Below are 26,989 nucleotides of genomic sequence, written 5' to 3'. Positions count from 1 at the left end.
AGGCAAGCTCTCTGTAGACAGGTAAGAGAAAAAGAAGTTCAACAGGTTTCAACAAGACACTTTTTTTTCTTTACTGAAATCTTGAGGCCTGAATGCTGTGGCTAATGATAACAGACATCGAAAAAGTGAAAAGCTAAAGACTATTTGCTAGTAACTTCCTGCATCTCATCTGTCATTGCTGCATTTCAGCTACAATTCCACTTATCTTGGGCCTCCATCTCCCAGCACAGTCATCATCTTGTGCTCATTACACTGCAGTCAGTCACTATGTCAAAGGAAAAGGAGTGTGAATTAATGCCAGAATTGCACAGATTACAGCAGGCCACATGAGATATGTATCTGTATAAAAAAATGTGTCTTGGGTAATCAACATATGGAGATAACGAAAGCATAAGCAGCACACTTCCTCAGGAAGGTTTGTTAATATTAGACACCACCTATGCAAATGCTCTCATGCTGTGAGGAAATGGTGAGAAAGTAAGACAAATGAAAAGAATTTTAAAATCACTTTCAAAAGAAGATGGTAGATTACTTTATCAACTTCCCCCCTTCTCACCACAAATGAATTGCCTAAAAAACCCAATTTAAACCTAGGAGCATGCAGAGTTCTCCAGTCCAGCTGGGAGATCTTTGTGGAAGGAAAGCTTTAGACTGCACTCACATGGGGACAAGAACAATTTGAGGCTTTATTCTAGATATTCTCTTTTAATAAAATTTTGCTTTACACAAAACAATTACAATATCTTTTCCTATGAAACTGAAGTGTCTAATCCATATTGTGCTGAGCACATTTCATCAGGTGCTGGGTTCTCATACTATTTCTGAAGGGTGTTCAGGATCAGGGCAAGCAACAGCTGGAGTTGCAAGTATACTCACTGAGCCCCAGAGACAAAATGCCACAGGAGCCCTGTGGTGATTTCAGCATGACTTGGATTTAACATTTTTTAATGCTTTCTCTGAATTGCCTGTTTCAGATGTGAGTTCTGGCAGCTCTATGGACTGGGCCTACAAAAATGGCATCCCATACGCATTTGCATTCGAGCTGCGTGACACTGGCCATTTTGGTTTTTTACTTCCCGAGACACTGATCAAACCAACCTGCACAGAGACCATGCTTGCAGTTAAAAATATAACTCTTCACTTGCTGAAGAAATGTCATTGAAATGGATTTCTAGGAGCTGGAAGTGAACATTTTACTCCTAGTGCTGATGCCTTTCAGCGTGTTCAGTTGCCATTCTAAGTTTGGCCACTTCAGAATTCTAGAAGCTAATGGGAAATACAGTATTGTTTCTGCCAAATTTACTTAGTGGAAAATGGAAAAAAATCATTTAATATCTGCTCTTCTAAAGTCCATAAAGTTGATATACTAACTTAGTTACCAGTTTGGTGCAAAATAGTTTCTTCTTTTTGCAATAAAACTTTAATTCTGCAACTTCAGTGAGGCCGGTCCTAAAATAAAGCGCCACTTCCAGGCAGTTCCTGGCCTTACTCCTTTCCCTAAGATGAAGACTTCCTGTGGGGTCTCTCGAACCAAGGGATAAAGTTTACATTCATGTAAATATACCTTGTGACCCAACACAGGCCTGTATCTACTGCAATAAATGCCTTATAGAGGTAGCTGGCTGCACTGCAAGTGGCAGTGTGGCTTCCTTCTGCGTGTATACGTACATACATACATATATGCACTTTTGTGATTTTTTTTTTTTATATTATGCAATAATTTGAACCAAGGTTTCTTTGAACTGTTCTGAGAAATCTACTTCCAAATGTATATAATTGGAGTGGACTCAAAATCAACATATTGTCTTTGAAAACGTAACTTTCCTAGTGATGTGTAAGGATTATAATGAAATACTATTGAGATAGACAATACTCTGCTTTATGGAGAGACAAAGCAACTTGCCATGACCTGGAACTTGAAGCTGGCAGTCGACCGATGCATCTGGGCTCTGCTGTAGTCAGGGACCGCCCGTTTCCACCAGCCAAGGATTTAGCCTTAAATTGTAATTAACTGATGTTTTATTTATCAGTATTCTTGCAGTGAGTTCTGTAGCTCTTTGGCTATGTGGCTCTTCTTCTTGGAAGTTGTATTTTTATGCATGTTTTAAAGGAATTAATAAATTTTTAATAGATTCTTAAGTGAGCCAGAGGTGAAGGTAGAAGCCTTACAGCTGAAATAAAGTGAATAAGCACTGTTTGAAAGAATAATGAAAGCACAAAGAAGGTACCAACATGTTGAGAGATTTTTCGTACTTTTAAAATACTATTTTTTAAATCTTATTATATCTGCAGAAGCATATATTTTACTTTACAAATTTTGAATTTAATCTTATGCCACTACATGTTAACTAAAACATATTTGTTAATAAAATTGTCAAAGACTTTTGAAGTATTCTTCATATTTCACTTCAGAGTTAAATCTTTAGTTCAAGGATGTAACAGTTTTACCTATCTGTAAAACATTCCTGACAATAAGGATGGGGAATTTAAAAAAAAACTAAAAAAAAATCCTCTCTAAATAAGCACTTGAATTTAGCAAACAAGCAATCTTTATAAGTCTTATAAGGGTAGCACTGTATTTAATAAAGAATATCATTGTTTTCAGGACTCCAAAAGGCGATCAGTGAGCAAAGATGACAGAATTGCATTCTATTTGTCTAACATTTTGTTAATAAATGTGTTTATTTTACACAAGTTTTCTGAAGGCCTGTTCAGACTTGTTTAATTCAGTCTTGTTTGAGTACTGTAAGTTTCTATTCTGGTTTATTAAAAGTCTAGGGGACAGAAGCCCTCAAAATAGTAATTTCCAATTGCTTATGAGCATAACCATTAAATATTTTGAAGACAGCAATAACTGTCTTTTTCTATGCACAGATTCCTGAAGAATATCCTTGGTAGTGGTACAAATGCTTAGCACCAATTGTTATGAGTTATTCTGAATTTAGGTGACAAGATTGAACTACTATAAGGATGTAAGAGACTGAAAAAGAGGATGAATGAGGGATGTCTAATTAGCATGAGGCAAATTCACCTCTGAATTGCTACAGTACAAGCATGGAGCAGGAGAAACCAGATTCTTACGTGATGGTTTGATTCCTGCTTGCAGTCCAAAAGTTCATCATATGAAATATTTCAGCTTTATGTTCATACCATTACAACTCCACTGGTAATGACAAGTAATTCAACTCTTGAAAGAAACAAATGTCCTCTTTTAATTACCAAAAGGACCTAACATTGTAGACCTAGTTGACCTTCTTGGACAGAAAAACTGCAAGTATTCTTAGATTTATCTAAGAAACTTTGACAGTAAAAGTACTTGATATCAAACCCTTTCCATGCGTAAAGCTACACACTAGTTGATGGATGGACTTCACTTGATTACTATGTATGACGCACAACTGAGAACTCTGAGCTGAGTTTTGAAGACCTGTGCAGGGTAACATAATGCCCCATAGCTGAATACAAGTGTAAACAGTCTCTGAACCCTCTACTTTCAGGGTCATTAAAGCTGGTGGAAACACAGTTGCTGGGAAAGAACAAGCCCTGTTTCCTGAACTAAAATTTAGTAAAATAATTTTTCAGCAGAAGAATGATTCTAAATGGAGTAGTTTACCCTAAGGAGAGGACTAATGGCAACCAGCTATTTGGATATGAAATCATATCATTTTTGTGACTTATAAATGTTTATTCTCAAGAACAGCTCTTTTTTATCCCTATAATTGCTTACTTCTCTTTACTTAGTAATTTTCAGCAATTTTTATTGACTACAGGACAACAGATTGAAAGCTGATTTCGAGAAAAGTGAATTTATTTTATGATCATAGGTACAGTTTGTCATTCAACACAATAAAAAGTACATGAACAGCAAAACACTGTTTAGTAACCCAGCAGTCAAAATCATATATATAGTGATTATGTGAAATCCACAAGTTACATTTCCATTGATTATTGATAGAATAATTATAAGCACTTCTGTAACTTGGAAAACAACATCCGTTATTTTTTAATAGCTTTTAATTTTTATAAACAAACCTCTGAGATTAATTAATAGGAAGGAAACAGGTCCGTGCCTCTTCAAGTCACCATTCCAAAAAACAAGTATTACAAATTACATTAAATCATCATTCCTAAATTGATTTAAAAATCCCCTTTAGAGATCAAAAAAGCTATTGAGCTTTGTTGCAAACCTTGAAGAAAGAGCACTGCTGATGGGTGAAGCTTCTTGTGTATTTTCCAGAAGTTGCTTCAAAAAGGTCAGTGTATTTGGTTGCTCATAATATATAAAGCCTATGGAAAACTGCAGTTCCTTTTTGAGAACTGCAATACCTTTTCCGAAATGTGAATCGGAAGAGTCCAAATGACCTTGAATGCCAACATGCATTTATATCCAGAGCCAGTCTATAGGAAACAGCATTGTGCAGATTGAGCTGCCTACTCAAGGACCGCATAAAATAGCCATTGATGGACAAGATTGTGTCTAATTCTTAAGGCTGGGAAGAAAGCTTTGTATTTCTTATGAAAAATAAGTCAATATTCAACTGTTCCAGTTTATTTCTGTTAAACAATCCCTTCACTTTTTATATTTACATTCATTTTAATGGTACCAATCAAAGAATAAGATACTCAGTAGCATGGGTAGGGTAATAAGTACTTTTGTTAGCACTTTAACCTTTCCTTTGGTTGTCCAAAATTACTTTATCATTTCCATAGTTCACTGTTTTGTAGCAGTCACATTCAGTCTCACACATGCATTCGTGTTTTTGAATCTTTAAGCAGTTCTTAAGTGATGGTAAAACACCAGAACAATATCTCAGATGCATAGAGATACAACTATCAGTCTGCTGTAGAAAACAGAATAAGAGAACAGAAATTTAAATAAATTACAGAAAGACATCTTAAAAGCAAACCCTGCGGCATTAGGTATACTTCTTAAAAAACATTTTTAAATGCTCACAACACAAAATAAGTTGTAAATTTGTTGGAAATTTAAAATTATTCTGTCCACAGAAAAGGTAGATTATTTGCCACGTGCTTAATGTTTGCCCGACTCTCATAATTATTTAGCATAAAAAATTGAGGTCCAAACAGCTGTAATTCCCTTCTCCTTCATTGTGTAGGAGGGAAGCTGGGTGTGGAGAGAGCTGCCTTCTTAGTGACTGCATCGATAGATTTTCCAGCCCTGTCAGCAGCACCAAGCTGGGAGTACTGATGCTGTTGATGGGTCTATCTTGGGGGAAGTGAAACAACTGCAGAGAGGTTTTCACTCTTCCTGGCTGAATGCGCCTGTTGCCACAAGCATGATGCGCCAGTTGAGCAGCTTGTCAGAAATTTACAGCCTTAGGCTGCTCCTGGTGTCAAAAGGGCCTGCCCTAACAACAAGGTCTTCTGTTAACATCCGCAAGTTTGGGAACTAGCAGTGAGCTAACACACAGTTCTCCTTAGAAAAAGATGTTTGGGGCAAGGGCATTGAGAATTGGGAAATCTTTAGCCACTGAATGCTTGTCCTTGCCTGACAGGCAGGAGCAGTCAAGCAGAAAGTCTCAGGTCTCTCCACTTTTAAGGTGGAGGTCCTTTCAAGCCATCTTGTAAGAGACCACATCAAGCACAGCAGGGCTTGCCCTTGGATTCAGACATCAGGGAATGCACTCATAAATAATAGATTCAAATGTTAATTTAAAAAATCTGCCACTGTCCCCAGCCATGCAGAGAGCATACTTTGCCTGTGACAAGGAAAATTTATCCATTGCCCTAAAAACATGGGGTAATCTATTCCATCAGTCTGGCCTGCTCTGAAAGTCCAGCCACTTTAACACTGCTTGGCCTTTTTGACAAAGACATGTGGCAGAATAACCATAACAATGAAGTATTTTAAACTACCCCCAGGCCCGTAGGAGCATATACTTTATATAAAAGAATGGATAACAGCTTCTGAAATAAATATTGTGGTATTACTGGGAGCAGGTGTTTTAGTCTACTTTGCTGACTGTGATGTGCCAGGCTATTCCTCTGCATACCAGGATGGATCAATGCTGGGAGGAGTGTGTGTTTTATTAACCAATTAATGAAACTTCTGAGCAGAATATCAAATTAGGCCTGAAACTACATACACACAAAAGAGTCTGATAAAGTTGGATTTTAAAAACAGGATTTTCAATTTTCTTGAAAATAATGCAGCTGTTAAAATCACAGCCATAGTTTTCAGGTGGTTTATTGTTTTCAGCATGTCATAACTGAAAAAAAACCCAGTTATAGCAGCCTTGAAAGCTGAGCAGAGATGCTGATCTACTCACTTTAATTTCCCTTGTTTCATTTTGCTTTGTTTCTAGATTGAGAAAATCTGTTGATTGGGCTGAATTGATGGAGTGCAGTCAAAAAGCTGAGTGTAAAGGGTTTTTCTGTGTCTAATGAGCTAGAAATAGCTACTTTAAAAAAAAGTAGCTTCATCTATTTTAAGTTCTTTATACAGACTAATTGCTTTATGCTGTTTGAAATAAATTATCACATTCACAGAGACTGTTTGGACAGATCTATTGTTATTTTGTTGTGACCCAGCCAGTTTTCTAAGGTTTAAAATAGTGAAATGTCTACTACTGTTGTAGAAGAACCAGAGCTGCTCTTTGGCCTTGACAGCACAGAATCTGTACTTGAGCCTTCTCTAACAGAACAAATTTGCTCCATCATGCTGCATGCACCTCCATTTTTCTCCTTCCATTTCAAAAAAGAAGTGAATACTGTCTGTTGATGATGACTTCGGGCTATAAAAGAGCCTAACTTTTGGTACTAAATTTAAAACATGAACCTGTTAACATGTGTGAACTTCCCCACATACCTACGCAGAGCCAGTCACACACAAACACTCTGTCTGGCTGCACAATGTGTACTGTGTACTGGTTTATGTAATGGTGTAGCTGCAATTCTTGGCAACTGCAGGGCTGCTGATGGCAGGCAGCATGTGTTCAGCATCTCTCCGCTGCCTGCTGGAAGCACACACAACTTCAGCTCGTCCGGCCAGCTCCCTAAAAGCCCTTTGACACTATTTCCCTGGTGCAACACAGGAAGTTCTCGCTTCTGCTGCAGTGTGCCTCCGGGGGTTACCTGCCACTACTGTTGACACACCACCTATGAGCTTCCCTCTCAGGCCAAGCCCTTTGTGTGCTGCACCCTACAGAGCTCAGAGGTCGAGTTTCCCTATTGTGAATATTAGGGCAGAGGCTGTGAGAGGGTGTTATGACCCCTACTCCAAATGTGGATTGCATCCCAGAAAGCTTTCTTACCTTGTGCATAATGAAGAAAGTCCTATATCATTGCCCAGAGTGAACAAAGAGGTGTCTGAGATTATGCCTGGAATGTCTGAAGTGTTAAGGAGAACACTGGAGAGCCTACAAGCCCATACCAACTTCCACCAGGAGTTTTGGAACTGCTTCAGCCCATATTAAGCATTTGCAGGAATACATTTTTAAAACAGTAATTTTAGACAAAAAAAACCCCTTATCTTACACAAGTTAAAGATTTTCTTTTGAAGTTTTTGTATTTATTTTAATGAGGTTTCTTTTCTGAGAAATGAAGTCCCTTCTGAGAAGCTAAAGTAGAAATAATGTGAAGTTGCTCTCATGCTGAAGGCTGTTTAGGAAGCCAGTGGATGCAGTCCACTACCTGTCAAAAACACACTTCCCAACACTGCAGATAGTAAGTGCAACCTTCAGCTGCAAACATGTCTGAAGACCGGGATATTCTGCAGGTAGCAGTTTTGAGGCAGAATGACTAATGAATGTTGAGAAGCTCTTCTACAACTCTCTCTTCTGGAGCTGAGAGTAGGAACATTATGCTTTCACAGCTCTCAGGACTGCACTTTTCCAAAAAACATTAGTCTGTGTCAGAGTTTTAACAGAGAAAGGAAGGTCCCCATTCATTTCACACTCCTCTGCGCAGCACCAGCGAAGGGCTCCTTTGCTGGTGTGCCTGGCTGCAGATCCATTGGCACCCAGCCCATCAGAAACAGTGTTGTTTGAAGTTGATGGAATCACTGTCTTGTTTTCCTTTTGCCTTTATGAAAATCACAAACAACCCAACAGTGCTAAAGCCTGAATATGCACAAGAATAACTCTCTCCTGTTTAGGTGTCTGTTGAAGGTCACACAAAATCTCATTTCTTAAAAATTCCTTTTTGGATTCAGAAATTTCCATTCTGTTGAAAACTAACAGTTTGTATGTACATGGGGGAAAAGAATAATCCCAGAAGACAAATGATTAATGGAAACTTTTATCCAAAACCATACCAAGTACAGTATGTATCATCTTCATGGCTTAATTCTGAATGCACAGAGAAAGGGTGGGACATTTGGAGTATGTTTTCTATTTTCACTTGGTATCAGGACTAAAAATAAGGGCAAAGGACAGAAGTCTATAACACGGAATAGAGAAGTCCAAATTAAGTAGCAAGACTATGCCCTAAGAGCAGCAGAGATTACTGTAACTAGTATAAAAAGGCATTTTTATTTTTAACCAGGAATAAAAACACCAAAGCACCAAACAATACATTAGAAAGATGAAAGAAAATAATGTTGAATAGTGCTGATGTTTGAAAAACCCAGAGCTGCTGGGTCAGATGACACACTGGGAGAGTGAACAGCTATCAGTGACACAGGTAGAAGAACAAAATTTAGAAAAAATTTGGCAAACAGGCAAAGGCTAATCATTTTAGATTGAATGACACTACGTGAGGAGTATAAAAATAACTTCATCCTGAATAAGTAAAGTAAATAGATACTGCTGGGATTACTTCTAAAAGTAACAAGCAGAGAAGACAAGATGGACACTAAAACAAAGATAATAATTTCTCTGATCATCTGATGGTGTCAAAGCCTATAATCAAGCTTCTTTTACCAAAAAAAAATTACCTGCCTTCAGTGTATACCCATGGGGACAATGTTAATTAATATTCAGCAACCTTGCAACACAATTAATTTTTGGTGTACGTGGATATTAGAAAGAGGCAAAAGGTATCTATCAAATATTGCTTACTACCTTACCTGGCAATACCAGTGTTTCCCACCTCATGAAAGTTTGCACTTTACCTCTTCAGCTGTACATGTGGATAAAGCCCAACACAGGCAAGCCAGATTCCTAGCTGCTGTGTGAAGAAGCAGAGCAGTGGATTCCATACAGAAGTAACAGAAGTTGTCTGCATTATACTCGGGGGTATTTCCACAAGGGAACACGCACAAGTGTAAAAAGAACCACATAGCTACTATAAGATACTGGAAACTAAAAGAGGGTTAAGATCAGCTTCCTCTGTAGAAAACCTCGCTTGTCAAAAAATTCATCAAAATATTGATCCCACTGCATAGTAGATGCGCATTTCTTCTGCCACTTTTTATTAAACACCCATAATGCCACACAATGATGATTTTTCTCAATTCTCCTGCATGTCAGTGCACTTTCATAAGTACACAGCTTTTCAAGAACAGATTGATACCATAGCTGAATAGGATAAAGTTGCAGCACAACCAATATACAGTATTAAATTAAAGACCTAATAAATTCCAAGCAAAAAGCAGCACTGCAACCCAGGACATGAGATTTATACAGGAATGTTTCCAAGGAAGCCTTTCTTAGGCTTCCCTAAATCTTGACAATGTGTATCTATTTAAATCACACTTCATGATCAGATTCACCGGAGTAAAGAAGCCAAGGCTGCAAGGAAAGCAAAAACTATTGGATATGTATCAGTTTACTTGCCATTAGTTTAACACAGCCAGAGTCAATCTATTTGCCTAGTTGTCTTGGTTTGAAAGACAGGTGTCTGCTAAGGAAGGCAGAAGCCTCCCTTGGAATGGCAGATGCGACCCCCCTTCCCTCCGAGTTATTATAATTTTGAAATCAAGGGGCTTTTAGGCAAAGATGTGGGAAATAGGAATAACCCTTCTTTACTATTATATATCTATATGTGTATAACCAGTCAAACAAACAACAATAACTACGGCAGTAACAGCAAACAATCACAAACCCAGTGCCAGCCTTCTCGGCTGTCGGGCCCTTTCCCCTCGGGTGCAGTTCCGCTCGCAGCCGGCAGGGGCGCTGGCGGCTCCCGGTGAGCAGGGCAGGTGCGATGGTTCCCCCGCGGCTGCAGGGGGCGCTCCGGAGCGAGCTCGGGGAGCACGCGGCACCGGTGCCCTGGGATCCCGGGAACGGATGGGACAAAGGCTTCACAAACCCCTGGGCAGCCGATCCCGGGCTCTCGGGAACAGCAGGCTGGAACGGCAGGCTGGAACGGCAGGGACGAACGCAAATCCTGGGTGGCAGATGAGATGTATCCAAACGGGGAACCCCACGGAGGCCCAGGCAGGCAGGGCGAGCAGGGCTACAACGCAGCGAAGGCTCGAAGCAGCGGCGGGGGCAGGGCAGCCACAGCCCGGCCTCCAGCGGGGCAGGGAAGGCGGGCTTGGGATTCCGGGGCTTCTCCAGCAGAAAGGAAAAGCAGCCAAAGAAAGCAGACTCCCTCTCTGTCCGAACGCTGGAGACCGAACTGCCCACCCACCCAGGTGAAACAAAAAGAGCAGCCAGCTCTTTTGTTTTCCTGAAGTACCTGGCCATTTGTCCCCCTGGCAACATGTATGGGCAAAATTCCTTTAACCAAAAAAAAAAAAAAAACCCAGGAGAGCTCCTAAAACCCCAACACTAGTATACACCTATCTTTAAAAGGAACAATAAATAAATAATCTTTAAACTCTGCAAATTTGTTATACAAAAGAGTATTACATATCAAGGCTCACACATTTATATCATGACTCTCTCTGTACTTCATATTAGGTGTTCCCTGAAAATTACATACATCACCATGAGAAAGGTCCAAACCTTTAACAGCCCAGTCAGTATATTTCAGCACATTGACAAAAGCTGGCAATAATCCTACAGCCAAAAGCTTTACTTCAGATTTCTGAGACATCACAGTAAATCCACCCATTCTTAGGTGTTGGATAAAAAAAACAGGCACCCTTGTACCTCCTGCTGGGGCACGGTGATGCAGGATACTGAGGAACAAAGAGGTGTTAGAGGTGTTACCTCTAAGAGTAACACCAACCTTACCAATTTGGTAACACCAAAGAGGTGCTACCAGTGCTGCCATTCACCTTCCGTTTTTCTGTATTCATCCTCTGCGGTGGCAGGCCTCAACTTTCACCTGTCTGGGAGAAAAATTTCATGTTCTTTCTGCTCTGAAGGTGGGATTTAACTCATCTGACTTCTGTGTCAAAGCTATTTATCTAAACTAAGTCGACTTGGTTCCCTCTGTAGTTGGTAGAGAAAAATAAAGGATGTAGAGGATGACAGGTCACATCTACCTTAGACTTGGTGCCATTGGTACTGTGCAAGTTACTCATTAGATGTCAGACTTTTTGCATAGTAAGAGCCAGCCTATGATTCTCAAAAATAAATGTTACTTATTTTAGCTATAAATATTTGTCTAATAGAAAATAATGTCCACGTAATCAGCAAACTGTCTATATGTATTTCTGTCACATAACTTTAACTCAAGCAGACCTAGTTTAATAAGCCACCACAAGTGAAGCCTGGCATCTTTCAGGTACTGTGGACCATGAATGCTTCCCCTTTTCTGTCTCCCATGTCTCTTTTAATCCCACCTGCTATTTTTGTGACTACATTTACATTTCCTTTCTTGTCCTTTTATTTTGCTGGAGAGAAAGCCAAAAATGTAAGAGCCCCTATAAATAACAATTAGCTGTCTAACACTAATCTAACAAGTTAGCTGCTTGGTGAATTCTTCTTTTTTCCCTGGACAGATTTTTTAGAAGTTAAACAAATGCTACGATACAGAATACAGAAAATGCCAAAGACACATAGTACATGAATAATCAAGCAATGCAGAGTATTCAGATTCTATCATAGGGCAGTTCCAAATCTGGCACTGAAAATAGCAAATTCCGGGGTTGTTAAGACCTTGTGGATTTTACCCCAGCAGCTGCCTGGCTGTCAGCTGCCTGCTGAATCCATAGTAGATGCCTCTATAAACAGTCAGTCTCCTCTGTTAATTATCTCTTTTTCTTGCTTCTGATATATAAAAGCTACTGAGTTTAAAGTGAAAATGTTATTTTTATAAGAATGTATAAGAACTCAGTGTTTGATGCAAATTATCAGTAATGGAGACTAGTAAACAAATATTCAAAGTAAGCTATAACCTCCTTAGCTTCCCACTGCAAAACCAATCTTTTTCTTGTAAAAGTCAATACCTTCATTAGAAAGAAAACTCACTCTGAGTTTTTTATGAGCAAGAAAAATAAAATGCAGTCACAGGTTCATGGTACAACATTTATCAGAATTGTATGTGTGAAATAAATCCTTTCTAGTAAATGATGCAGTAAAAACAACCTCAGAATTTTTGTGCAGAACTGGTGACTACAGATTTTTGTGTTCTGTGATTTGTTTTTTAATTAATGTTTTTGCAATTATTGCAATAAAATTTAGGTTTGCAAATGCACCAGACTGTTTTAATACTATATTTCACAGAGTGACCACATTTACCAAATGTGCACAATATGCAAAGCTTGCCTATAAAACATTGCTGTTATCTCTTGGATTTTTAAACCAGAGCACAGTCAGCTTCCATAGAGAGCTCACACCTATTTCAAAGGACACAACCTCATTCTTATACAGTACACTGTGAATTTAAAGCCAATTTGCATTTTAATCTTCTTCCTTTGATACAGCACTACAGTAGAAAGTGAAAATGTGAACTTAAACCTCCACAAACTCAGGGAAAATTCTGATGGGGTCTCATATTATGTGACATGAATGCCTCTAATTCCTATTATTAAGTGATGCATGATTGTGTACCCTTCTTTACATATTTCTCCATGAACTATTAGGCCTTAGGATTAAGGAAGCTATCTTGAAGGCGCCACACATACTGCTGTGCCTGTGCCTGTGCTAAATGTTCTGGTTTCTAAGCATCCACACCTGTACTGACCTCATGCATGTGAGAGAGCTCACTGCCAGCATGCTTCATTTTGAAAAACTGCACCACATTGCATCCTTCTTAGATCTGTGTTCATGCCATTTGTGCACATTAATATTCTTGTTATTATATCCTTGTGCACAATAATATATTACTTCTGTTCTAGAATGGTGAGCAAAGGAGAAGCAATATGCTGACGAGTTTAAACCAGGAAAAGTTAAGGAAGAAGAAACTAAGGAATAGAAGTGGTTTGTCAGGTGAGCATTCTAAGGATGACACCTGCAGCAATCCAGAGGCATGACCCCCATCCCATGTCGACCAAGTAGACCAATTCATCTTCCACTGCTATAACCTGCTGTTAAATAAACATAGCTAAGCCTTTATTGCAAAATGTATCTAGTCCCAGAGCTAGCCAAGGAAGTAAGTTTGATCCAGGTATACATAAAACGCCATAAAGATTATTGTTAGTGTTGATTTACATAGTTATGTATCTATTACAAGGACCCTGTAGAATTATCTCCTGCATGCCTCATGAACTATGATACATGAGATTTGTACCAGCCCAAAAATGTTTGTTTGACTTTCTTAGCTACAGCCAATTATAAATTGAACTTCAACAGTACCAGTGGCACAGCAAAATTTTCTAATAGCCACTGTCCCTACTTCTGTATGGGAAGACTTAAAATTATAAAACAAAGAAACAGCATACAGTACAAACCTCCAGATATCAAAACTTAACACTCAGGTCTGCCTGGATCAAAACCCAGACAAGCAGCAGCTTTCCATGTCATGATAAACCATCCATCGTACATGCTGTGAACTAGTCAGTTCAGTTTTTCATGATCCAGATTGCACATCAGCTGTGACACTTGACTTGAAACTAGAAACATATCAGAAGTCTAATCAAAATCGTTGCAGGTGTTTCAAAACGTCTTATAAAAATATTTGAGTGAATACACATCTAGTAAACAGTTAGCTAACTGGCATATTAGAATGAATCACTGCAATGCTTCTTTAATGTCTTCCTTTTAGGCAAAAGTATCCATATCTCCCATTCAATTTTATCTTTCAAGTTATTCATATTAAAAATCTTTCATTCATGTCATGAAGTCCACATATAAAGTATATGCTCAAACATCAGTTATTGCATTTTTGACGGGAAATGACCAACTGCAGTTGCTGGAGGAAACAATCAGGCAGATTCAAAGATCATTTCATGGTATTTAAAAGTGGTTATTGGTTCAGTCTCATTGTTTCACACCTTAATTCACATGACTTTTATGACCTCTCTATCTAAGCGTTTCAACACGGATATTAAAACACTTGGAAACCACCCTTGTTATTCATTTGACTTACCCTGCCCAGAGATTAAAGGGATATTTTTCTCCAGCTGAAATCCATTCAACTTTTCTCAGCTGATTTTCATTTTTAACTGTTCTTTTGGTATTAGCAGCTTATTGAATGAGATCTGCATAAACCTTTGAAAGCACTTAAGTTCTAAAGTGCTATGCTGAATTCACCTCAGATCAAGGGGAAAAGAGTTATTCAGCATACAAAAACTAGGTTCAGACTAATGCTTCATGCACCCAATATCTAGGCTATTTAATTACTAATCTATAGGACAACCTCAGCATGCATTTCACTCATCATGTCACATCAGTCACAAAGACCTGCAGGAGACTGAAGCCAGGATATAAAGGTGGAACAGTTACAATTTTCAGTAAATGTTACTTTTCTCATCTGTCAGATTATTCCCGTTTTTTGAATTGACACTGGAGATTAAGAATATGGGACAAACTATACACTATAGCAGTCCTTCCTATTACAGGTGTTTAGGGAGGTAACTAATTAACCAGGCTCACCCACAGAGCAATCCAGGAAATCTGTAATGGTACTGACAGCAGCTCCCAGGAAAAAGGGCAATCGTGTTGCGGCTTCCTCCTGTTAAATAGTTTCTCCTCTGCAATTTTAGTTCTGCTTAGCAATTTTATCTTCTGGAGTTGGCTGGGAGAAGCAATAAATCAGTGGATCTTATTGCTAGCTTTGCCATACATTCTCCAAATACCTTCTTTTACAGTGCAAAGGCTCTCAGGAAAGTGCCAGAGCTTTATATTCTTAGCATTTAGAGACAGAAATATTTGCCATCATGAAGGAGTCATAATACTGGCTTGGATTTACCTTTGTATTTGCATAGTCTCACATACAACAGTAAGTGTATAGTAGGTTCCTGGTTCAGGGTGAGTATGGGCTACTCATTACTACGTTCCCCAAAACACCCTCTCTTCTTCAACAGAATGTTCCAGAAAATTACCTTTTCCGACAGTTAGGTCTGGTACATCCATAATCAGGCCCTTAAGTTTGAAAAACTACTGAAGAAACATTTTTAAAAACCCTGTATGACCAATTTTTTGAAAATGCATTTCCTTCTATCTTTAAGACTGATACTTATATTCCTTCTTCATGCAGAGTATTAGGGAACAGTACGCTGAGGTACCATGGAAGCTGGGAACTGAATTATTCATCTGTTAGCAGGAGCAACACGCAGAAGAAAGAACAAGTTGAAAACTCCTATAGGTAGGCTAGAAGAAAATGTATTCCCACAGAAAAAGAACTAGAAAAAGGAATCATATTCCCTCAAATGCACTGGTATAACTTCCAGCACATAAATTCAAGCTACAGCCAGGAGCCTTTGATATCCTCTCACAGTTTTCAGCCACAATTCAAAACTTTATTCCATCAACCACAAGAGGTGGAATTTTTTCTTCACTGGTCTCTGACATTTTTCCTACATGTCACAGACAAATGGCATGCTTTGCTAGGAGTATGTTTCCTCACTTAACTGTAGTGTCAGGAATGTATTTCAATATGTATTGATGTATTTCAAAGTCTGTACTTTTTAGCTTTAAGGTATGAATTTGTCACCTTGAAAGAGCCTCCTTGCAGTGATGGATATTTACTTCTTTACTGGTCACTCCAGGGTGTTACACGCTTTTGTACAAATGTCTGGAACAAACATACCTACTGGTGCATATTCCCTCTGCTAACAAACATTTGCTTTTTTTTCTCATTCAGTGCAACAGTGGATATACTGCAACCTGTTAGAATACTCACTCTCTGAACTAACTGGCCTCTTCAGTTACAGAATTTATGTAAAAAAAAGCCCCAAACAACAAAAAAACTCTTAAAAATATTAAAGCACATTTGTGCTGAGTGTACCTCTTGCAGTTTGGTTGACAGACTGTGATCCTTTGCATAATGGACACACCAAATGTTCTGGATTATGCTTCACCTATTTTTACAAGGGTGGCAGCCCTTTGAGTCCATAAAGAGACAGAGAGCAATGCTTGGTTTGTACCTCAATATTATATGACCAAGCACCACCAGAAGACCTGTTAAATCTTATGCATTCCGTAAGAATCTTGGAAACTTCTCCACAAAGGTGCCTGCAGTTGAGAACATAATCAGAGCTTCTCTCCTGTTCCAGGTTCCCATCTGTCACATCCATCTGGACTCTGATCCATCACGCACTGATTATCTGCATCTGGTATATGAAAACAGGATGGGAACAGATGCAAAGTATTATATTGGAGCTAAAGAAGGTGACAAGTGAGCCACCATGGTTAAAGGTTCATATGCAGTGGCAGGAATACACTAGTCCTATCTATTGACCCATCCATCCTATACAAGGGGTTACATACAGACACAGGGCTGAGTGCTCTCTTGCACCATGGAAATAATCAAGAAAACTTACACTAAAAGTAGTCACTTAAACAATACTTTAAGTTGGCATAAACCAACACTGCTGAAGTTTTTTAAAAAAGCAAGCCTGACCTCTTCTTACCTATTTTCTTGTTCCTGTTCTTGTGTTATCCATTACCCTGAGCTAACACAAACATCTCTGATGCTGCCTGCTGAATTGGGATATGGAATACATCTGGATTAAAAATAGTCAGTTTCTTGTCAGGTTAATTTCAATCTAATTAAATTCTGAATATAATTCAGCACAAAATTCACAACATATTAATGCAAATGCTTACACTGACGAAGGAAGTATGAAACATATAGGTAGAAGCAGGAAGGATTGCATCTTCTAGTAGTAGTTCTGTCTTATTCTAGCTTGAAGTGATCACTGTGTTATTATCACTGTGCTGTTTTAAAGCTCATCAAGATGATTTAAGAAGACACTGCCACCATGAGAAGCAGTCCTCCTCATCACCCACATTCCCCACTCCCTTTCTTGTAAGATTTACTGAATATGCAGGCAAGTCTGATCAATTCACTCATCCCACTGAAAACTAACTTTCTTATAAGACTGATTTTTGGCTGAACCACAGATGAACTAACTGATGGCAGTTACACAACTGGACCAACACAAGAAAGTGGATGGGAGCTCATACAGGTGAAAGAATTCCCTTTGGGAGGCAGAACAGCTGAAAATCATCAGCTTTTTCTAAGCATGAAACTGCACTTTTACTATTCCCTTTTACTACTCATCTCACTTTTAAGCAAAGCTTTCTAGTCCTAGCTTATCAGCATTTTCAAACAAGCACTACATACGATTGTGGTACATAAAGCCAGCAGAAGCAGGTGCTAATTGTTCCCTCTCATGTGGAAAGTTCTCCACAGTTTTTTACTAAACAAATATCTAACACTCAAAACAGTTTAAATATATGAAACAATACAAATGGCTTTTGGACTATTCCAATTAACTGGTAAATAAAAATGTACTGGACAGTAATTTTTGCAGTGTTTCTCAAATACACTTTGTTCTCTTGTGTTGCTCTATGTTTAAATGTTAAGGCTCCAAGAAAGCAGTGATGCTTTTGTGCTTTAGGGCATATATACTACATGCTTCTTTTAGGCTGGACAGCAAACATCTCTCAGGTTTGATTGGAGAACTATATTATTTCATACATCATGTTGCCAGCAGGCTTAGCAGTTGAAGAAGAAAAAACAATTAACAGTCCTTTTCCACATCTTCAGGATTTCACCAACAACCAGATAGGGACCTCTACAGCTATGAGGACTACAGTTCTTGGGTCAGACATTTACTAGTAAAACAAATTACTAGCAAAGCAAAGATCTGCATGCTGAAACCAAAACAATTATAATTACTGCATGCAACAAGCATTTTGGAATTCTTTGCAAGGCACTGCCGTATGGCACAAGCTGTTCCTCAGGGCTCTGTACTGGGGCCAGTCCTTTTTAATAACTTTATCAACAATCTGGACAAGGGGATTGAGTGCACCCTCAGTCACTTTGCAGACGACACCAAGTTGGATGGGAGTGTTGATCTTGTAGAGGGCAGGAAGGCTCTGCAGAGGCATCTGGACAGGCTGAATTGACAGGCCAAGGCAAACTGTATGAGGTTTAACAAAGCAACAAGGCCAATTGCCAGGTCCTGCCCTTGGGTCACAACAATCCCATGCAGTGCTACAGGTTTGGGGAAGCATGATTGGAAAGATGCGCATTGGAAAAGGACCTGGGGGTGCTGGTTGACAGCAACTGAACACAAGCCAACATCTGCCTGGGTGGCCAAGAAGGCCCATGGCATCCTAATTAGTATCAGGTATAGTGTGACCAGCAGGACCAGGGCAGTGATTGTCCCCCTGTTCTTGGCACTGGTGAGGCTGCACCTCGAGTCCTGTGTTCAGTTCTGGGCCCCTCACTAAAGAGAGGCATTGGGGTGCTGGAGCATGGCCACAGAAAGACAAGAGAGCTGGTGAAGGGTCTGGAACACCAGTCTCATGAGGAACAGCTGAGAGAACTGGGATTGTTCAGCCTGGAGAAAAGGAGGGTCAGCAGGGCCTTTATCACTCTCTACAACGACCTGAAAGGAGGTTGTGGTCAGGTGTGTGTCAGCCTTTTCTCCCAGGACAAGAGGAAATGGCCTCAAGTTGCACCAAGGGAAGTTTAGATTGAATATTAATAGAAATCTCTGCACCAAAAGGGTTGTCAAGCTTTGGAATAGGCTGCCCAGGGAAGTTGTTAAGTCACCATTCCTGAAGGTAAGGCACGTAGATGTGGCACTTAGGGACATGGTTTAGTGGTGGACTTGGTAGGGCTGTGTTTACAGTTAGGTTCAATGACCTTAAAGGTCTTTCCCAACCTAAATGATTCTAGTTAGGAATCCATGTAAGACAAATAGTCTAAATCTTCACCTTTTAATTCTTACGAGTTTTCTCATTCTCCTTTCACTAGAAATAAACCACTACCTTTTAAAGTAATCAGGAAAGAGTTAAACACGTTCCTTATGGTCTGTAGTCTCTGTAACAAAATCTTCCCTAAAAAAGCTTCCTCAAAGTCTGTAACTTTTTTATGATTGACCAAATATTATTTTAATAGCTGGCTCACCTAGTAAATGAAGCTGTCATAACAACTAACTTTATTCAAAGCACTGGGACCCAGCACACAAGCTGATTACCATTTGTATCTTGTCCCTAAATGAGGGCATGGGACTTTTTCTCTCCAATGCTTATACAATAGTTCCACGGTGATTTCCACCCTTATTGACTCAGCTCTGGGAAGGAAACTGAATATTAACCTACTGGACAGGTGATTCACAATAAGATCTCCCTGTGCAACTTCAGAAGCAGGCTCTACACTGTTGCAGAGTTTAGATAGTGTTTGCCTTGTGACTAGAATGTAGATGTAGATAACCAGCTGCGCCAAGCTACAAATTGAGTCAACAGAGCAGCAGTTGTTTGAAACTGAGAACAGAATTTGAAGATTCAAACCACATTAAAAAATACCCAAACCAAAACAAACACTCATATTAGAGCAAGAATGAAAGACATGGAACTGAGTCTCTTTTTGACAGGTCTTTTTCCCCAGACGCTTCAGCAGCAATTCTATACGCTCAACTAAAACACAATTTTACACGTAAAATCATCTTGTGTACAGAACATGAAAATAGACATTAATAAGAACAAAACAGATAACTGCAGTGCTCAGCGCTCGTTACGTACAGATACCCTTTTCCTTCTTATCGCAAGTCTATTTCTGCTAAATGGACTGTGAAAATCAATAGCAAACTCCACTTGCTAAATAACACTTGTAAGCTCTGACTTGGCCAAGGGAATCTGGACTCAAATGGTTTGTGCAAACCTACCAGCAAGAACTCCACGGAAATTCTTACATTTTGCCATGTGGTCACTAGCAGGCAGCTTTGAAAGACCAAAGTGATTTTGACATCTGCATTTCTGAACTTGCACCTATACATCTAAAAAAAAAAAAAAAAAAAAAAAAAGATTTAGCCAACAGGCAAATGGTGTTCCCTAAATAAACTACTAGAAATAATTCAAGCATGCTTAGCAATTTTGCTGCTGAAGACACAGCCTTTTGAATAAATCAACACAATCTGAATACCATCTTTTTTCAGGAATCAATGTGCTTGGTGACATGACTTCTAACTCTCTCACAAAGTTGTCATAATTCTAAAATCAGATGCACCCTTTTCATATTTTCTGCATTGTTTATCAGTTGGGTGGCAAAATAGCCAATAACCAGAAAAAGCCACTGGTACAAATAAAGTCATTTCAGCAGGACAAGTGTTTTGCTCTAACACTCAGGCCTTACATTCACCTATAGCTTTAGGAGAATTCCCTGGGCCAGTGTGTTCCTTAAAAAGTCAAATACAGATACCTGTAAGGCAACAAATCATTTTGGCACAAATAATTTCCCATTTGGGAAACTGGGTTAAGCAACACTGGGCAGCATTACCTGCCTCTTCACTGGGGGGGCTGAGATCACTGTACCTTTACTAATGCAGCTACAATGGCTCCATTGTAGATAAGGAAACAAGTGCTCAAATAAACTGCTTACAAGGCCTTAGCACAGTGGCATGACAGCCCGGGCAGAATCTCTCAAATGCTCCATGATGAAGGTGTCAGGATTAACTTCGGAAGGCTGTGCTCCTGACTGATACAGCAGGACCACAGGAACAGAGAAAAGACTGAAAAGGCTTGCTGGGGATAACCTCCTTCCTGTGTGGTGGCTCTGTCCTCAGAGGTCAGAGATGGCCCCTGGTTTCCACAACCATCCCTGCTTTCTGCATGCTGATGCTGTAGCTTTGTCCTACTCTTCCTGAAAGGTACAGCTAGAACTTCTGCTCTTTCACTTCCAGATTAACTTCTAAGAAAAAAAAAAAATTTTTTAATCAGGTAAAAATTTTCCAAACCAGACCTGCCTTCAGTTAGCACCAAATTCTACATTTAAATACTGCTGTATCACGTCTGAGTGCAAAAGCTGGCTCTGTTATCTTTTTGATGCTTACCAGTTAGGCAGGCTCGACCTGAGCTTTTCTTGGCTCTGAACCAAGTAGGAAATGACCCTTTTGCTTTCTGGGACGGAAAAGGACCAAACAACGTAAGCAAAAAAAAACCCCAAAACCAAAACCAACCAAACAAAAAAACCCCAACCAACCAAAAACAAACAACTCCCCCTACAATTTTACAAAAATTTCCAACAATTTAATAAAGTAACAAATCATAAAAGGCACTGTTCAGTTGCAAGCGAAGGTGCAAATTTTATTATTTTTTTCAGTGCTCTATACTCTTAGTGCACATGCAGTGGGAAGAAACTCGGGACGACAGCGCTTCAGTGAGAAGATGCAGGCGAGAGAGGAAGGGCACCATGCAAACTCACAGGTGCAGCGCTCCTCCGCGCCTCAGGGGAGCTCCGGGCATGCGGCTGCAGGACCAAGCGGGGCGGGGAAGGGCTGAGAGAGCGCCCGGGGAAGCCCGGACACCTCCCACACCCCAACGCGCTTCTTCCCTTTCTCCCTCCCTCGGTGCCAGCGGCTGCTCTCCGCTCGCTCCCCCGTGAGCCGGAGACCCGGGCGTTTCTCGTCAGGAAGGGCGGAGGGCAGCTCCTCTCCCAGAGAGGGTCCTTGCCCCAGGCCCGGCGGAGCCCGCCCTTTCAGGAGCAGGTGGCGCATCTCGGGGGAGCCTTCCTCCTCCTCCTCTTCTTCCTCTTCCTTCTCCTCCTCCACCTCCTAGCGCTGGTGGCCCGGAAGGGAAGTCCGGCCCCTCCTCCTCATCTAGCTACCAGGTGGCAGCGGCCATCTCTGTGCATCCCTCTTCACTGCCTCCCGCGGCTCCGCTCCACCTGTAGCGTGGCCGCGGGGCGGGCAGAAGGCGAGTGCCCCCCGCCTTCCCATTTCCCTCCGCCCGCCCTGCCTCCCGGGACACGGCCGCCGCTTCCTCCCGCTCCGGCCCTGACGTCGCTTCCTTCCAACATGGCGAGGGCAGGTTGTTGCTGCGGCCGCCGCCGCCGGTGCTGATGGAGGCGGGCGCGGGCCGGGGGCGGCTCGGGGACTGACGGGCGCCGTCCGCGCACACACGCATCGGGGGTGGGAGGAGAAGGGAGGAGAAGGCTTCGTTCTCCCTCAGCCTCGGGAGTTGGCTGTCGGCGCCGCCCGGGCCCACCCCAGCCTCCCCCAGGGGAGCCGCCGAGCGGGTGTCGGGACGCCCTGCGAGGGGGCCCTTCCCCCGCGCCCGCCGCGGTCCGTGGCAGCGCTCACGGCGGGAGAGGCCGGTGCCCCGTTCTCACTTCCCCTCTCCACCCTCCTCCTCCTCTCACGGCTCGATCGCGCCCATGTATGAAGGGAAGAAGACGAAAAACATGTTTCTGACCCGGGCCCTGGAGAAGATCCTGGCCGACAAGGAGGTGAAGAAGGCGCATCACTCCCAGCTGCGCAAAGCCTGCGAGGTGGCACTAGGTGAGGAGCAGCCCGGGCGGCAAGGGAAGGGGCGGCCAGAGGTCGGGGTGCGTCTCGGGGCCCTCTTTGCCAGTGCGTGTTTGCGTTGCGGGGGGGGGGCCTGTGCGGCTTCTGGGGGAATGAGGCAGAGGGGCTGCCCGGCAGGGAAGGGTCGGCAGAGGTGGAGCTGCGGACTGAGCCGTGGCACGGGTTTGGGTCGTGCAGCACAGCCCCCGGAGGTGAGGGTGCCTTGGGCTGCGGGCGAGCATCGCCCCTCCCGGGAGCGGCCCCGTGCTGACAGCGGCGAGGGCGCTGCGGCGCCCGCCGGGCTCTCCTCCTTCTCCTCCTTCTCCTCCTCCTCCTCCTCCTCCTCCCCGCTCGCAGGATGAATAGGCAGACACGGAGCTGAGCTGAGCTGACCTGGAAGCAGACGGCCGGCGGGGAGGGAGCAGGTGACAGGCGGCGGGGAGGGAGGAGGGACGAGTGAGGAAGAGGTGGCGGAGAGCGAGAGACAATGACACCAGGCCATGTCTGGAGCTGGTGGCCCTTCGGAGCCAGGAGGAGGGCTGGAGAGGGAGAGGATAGTCCGGGAGATGTGCGAGGGAGAGCCTTAAGCGAGTCGTTCCTGGTGGAGAAACAGCTGATGGGGAAGAGAGCTGGAGCGGCCACGGAAGATAACAGAATCACAGAGTTGTTAGGGTTAGAAGGGACCTCTACAGATTATCTAGTCCAACCCCCATGTTGTTGGATTCCCAGGATGTGGGACCGTTTGCCTGCTTCGGGCCGAAGGACGGGTGTTGGGTTTGTAGTGCAGCTGTGTCAGCACCACCTCGTCTGGAAGCGTGAGGGAAGTACCGGTGCTGGATAGCACAAAGCACACGCAGGCATCCAATTACAGGCAGCTTGAAAGGACAACTTGGGCTTTGCAATCCTGACATGAATACAGGCGGGGCTTGAACCTCTGTGGCAAAATAGGTATTTACTGAAAGGCTTCTAGAGAAAGACCTGTTTTATCTAAGTAATATGTAAATTTATTATGTCCCTCTCTTCCTAGTGTAATTGTTTCTGTTCTGAAGATAATTATCGTGATTTTGTACAGTGATAATGTCTGTTCAAATGGATTTGTTTGAAGAGATAACATTAAATTGAAACTTGCTTGTTTTAAAAATGAGTGTAAGTAATTCGAAGTTGTTCTTTTGTCATTCTAGTAATTCGTATGTTAGTCCTTACTTTTTTTTAAAAAAAGAACAATCCTTTTCTTGATTTCTTTGTCTGAAAGATCCTGACAAAGGGAGGGGCAGAAATAACTGTACTTAAGCTATTTATTTCTTCTTAATTAAAATCGATGAGAAACAGTTTTTTCTTACATTTTTCATGTATCACTAGAGTGATTAACAACAATTTTATGATTTATGCAAGTGAGATTAAATCGATAACCCTTTGGCCCTTCTGTTAACTTTAGACTGTGCATTCAAGCTAGAAATAAAACAGAGAAATGTTTTTTTATTGTTAAACTGAATTTATAGCCAGTCTGTATGTCATCCGTAGAATTAGACACTTTAATCTTCTCTTTCTGCCATACTTTATTTCAATAGCTTGGTCTGTCTGAAGTATCATCCATATCTCTCCAAGCATGGCTCCATTGTGTTACACAGATTATAAAGCAAGCCCTCTAGACTGTACAGTCTGCCTCTTGTGTCATGTAAACTGATTTGTGCAAGGAGACCCTCAATCACACATCCCAGTGGTTTCTATCCTACAGCTTCATTGAAACCTTCTCCTGTAGACCTGATTATGTGATTTGGGCTTAAATATGAAAACGATATGATGTGAGTATAAAAACCATTAAGGCAGGAAAGAAGAAATACAAGGTTGTGTGTACTACCTTATGTATATACAGCGGTTTCATGAACTTGAAAAGTATCAGACATGATGTTAACTACTATGGAGTCTTATTGAATTTTTTTTTTTCTGGTTACAGCACAACAAAATACAGTTGTTGGTTGTCAATTTAGCGTGGTCTGTTGTCTGGTTTTGTGTGTGATAGGCTCCTAATCCAGAAGTGGCCATATGTAACTCCGGAGTAGAGCTCATGTCTATCTAAAAGAAAATTTTTGGAGAAGAGTACATATCATCCATATTTCACATTTGGTGCCATTGGCTTTTAAAGCTGAGCTATGTTTTTTGTAGTATTTGAAATAGGATGCACATGTTGTGGTCTGTCCATTTAGCTCCTCATCTGTTGAGACTACTCTTCGGCTGGACGCTTCTTTGCCACCTTAAGGAGTATGGACTTCTTATTCCTGAGATACTGTTTTATTTTGGAGACCAGCAACATTAAGGATAAAACATGAGTAAAATAGTGATTTAAAATTGAATTTAATTTGGTGCTAACTCTGGCAAAGTCTAACTTTAGAGTTATGTTGGATTTTTTTTTAAATGGTAATTAAATAAGAAGTAGCTTTTAAAAATCATGGCAGTACTTCCATATCTTCAAATCAACGTATTTTTTTTTCAGTCTGAATATTTAGTTGATTAGTCTTCACTGAAGTGATCTCTGTGCTCCACTAAGATCCATTAAGATCTTTTTTTCCAACTGCATGACCGTAGTAAAGTGTTGCTTTTTATTTAATACTAATAATAGGTCAGATATTCTAACTGGTAGTTGTTACTAATTCAGGCTTTGTTTCATTTTCTAAAGGCACTATTTACTTTGTTTTATTTTGTTTGTATAAAATGATGTGCTATTGAAGTAGTTGATAAACAAGGAGTTGTCAGAATTACAGTATCCCTTGACAACAGGCAAACAAATTGTAGCTCTGCTTTTTAGATTGAGTTTAACAAGCAGTGTTTTAAGAATCTTTAATAATCTCTGTTGGTCGTTTTTAATCCCCATATATTTTCTTATAAATCTGTGCTGTTGCATTCCTTTAAGATTATACATCATCTATTTTTAATTTTTGAATTCTTGGGGAGAAAAACCTTGCAACATTCTAGACTGTGGCAGTCTGACCTCTGAATAGGTGTTGAGGTTCTTCTAGTATGACCATTTTTGTGTTGATTAGAAGATAAGAAAGCAAAATATAAATTAAGTATTGCAACCTGAATTATAGATGTTCTTTGGCTTTTAAACAGGGATGAAATTAAGCCTGATACTTGTAGCTTCCTATATTTGATGATTCACCAGGTTGTGTCTGGTTTTATATAGAACAGTTGAGTTTAATTTAACATTGTCCTTTCTGAAAGGTTTTCTCTCTATGTGGAAAACACACCATTTCTTTACTCACCTAATGAAGTAGAGCTAGTATAGAACTTTTTATTGTTTACTTTCATAGCAACAACTCTTAATCTGTGTAAGGAATGAGTTTATCCTTAAAATTGTCCACTTGCAGAAAGCATCAGGCAGCAAGCTGTCAGAAGGATTAGATTTAGAAGCTCCTTTTCCAGTGAGTTACCTCCACTGTTGTTTCTGTATTGCTTTTTAGCCATGTTACAGTCTAGAAAACTTTACTGTAAACATACTGTGTTTGCACAAATGATGAAAGATCTTGGGGAGAAAAAAATCCTTATCTGAACATAAAGTTTTTAATAGACTCTACAAAAACTGTTAGTGCTTCATGTCAAAATCTGGAGTGTGGATTTGTCTGCCTGAAAAGGTGGTTTCCTAGGACCAAGCTGAGCAAACCAGAATGCCTTCATATAAAGTCTGCTAGTTCAACTGCAAATCAGGAATCAAACAACTCTTCCATAAAACTCCAAATCACAAGTAATATAAAATGATGTTGGTATGTACCTAGTATGTACTTTAAAGAATAGTGTGCATGTGCTGCCTAGAGTTCTGGAACTACCAACTGAAGGGAGCTGAAACTTAGTTTTAAAAGGTTCTCTAGGGCTCCTTGTATTGTTCACTTTAGTCTGTCATGCAAGGATCCTGCTGGATGATGTAGGTCTCATGCAGTGTGAAAGTAGCAGCTCTGTTCAGTTTGTCCTGCCGTTACGTGTATGTGGAGGATGATGAAGCAGTGGACTATAATTAAGCACTTGGTTTCTCTGAAAACAGATAATGCTTGGAGTAGAACTAACCCAGAGGTGTGAAGGTTCATCTCTGTCCTTACCTGCACCGATCTGCAAATGACCTCTCACCTACTTATATTTTTCTGTCTCCCTTTTTACGTTTCTTCATTTCATCTTCTTGTGTCCTTCGCTTATACAAACAATGCTGATACATTAGAATGAGTTAGGTTAGCAGTCAGTACAGAAATGTGTGTATGTATTGGAAAGTCTGGGTGTATTACAAAATACCTTCCTACACTATCATGA

General features: G+C 40.8%; 2 protein-coding genes across 3 annotated transcripts in view; both read left to right on the top strand.

The window, feature by feature from the left end:
* Nucleotides 1-6,513, top strand: part of CPA6 (carboxypeptidase A6) — an 88,235-nt gene extending 81,722 nt beyond the window's left edge. The window contains exon 11 of one of the 2 annotated variants that reach the window (XM_032127091.1): nt 6,327-6,513. In XM_032127091.1, coding sequence (XP_031982982.1) covers nt 6,327-6,331 — 5 coding nt within the window. In that variant the 3' untranslated portion in view covers nt 6,332-6,513. Of the gene's footprint in view, nt 1-974 lie in introns of both variants that reach the window. The other variant, XM_032127085.1, reaches the window with a different exon arrangement.
* A 16,031-nt stretch (nt 6,514-22,544) lies between these two features.
* ARFGEF1 (ADP ribosylation factor guanine nucleotide exchange factor 1) overlaps nt 22,545-26,989 on the top strand; it is an 87,230-nt gene continuing 82,785 nt past the window's right edge. Inside the window, exon 1 of the mRNA XM_032127073.1 lies at nt 22,545-22,690. Within this exon, the coding sequence (XP_031982964.1) occupies nt 22,567-22,690 (124 nt within the window). The 5' untranslated portion in view covers nt 22,545-22,566. The remainder of the gene's footprint in view (nt 22,691-26,989) is intronic.

Source organism: Corvus moneduloides, chromosome 1 (assembly GCF_009650955.1).
Source record: "Corvus moneduloides isolate bCorMon1 chromosome 1, bCorMon1.pri, whole genome shotgun sequence".
Lineage (NCBI taxonomy): Eukaryota > Metazoa > Chordata > Aves > Passeriformes > Corvidae > Corvus > Corvus moneduloides.
The sequence above is the reverse complement of the archived record's forward strand: the minus strand, read 5'-3'. Positions and strand labels throughout refer to the sequence as shown.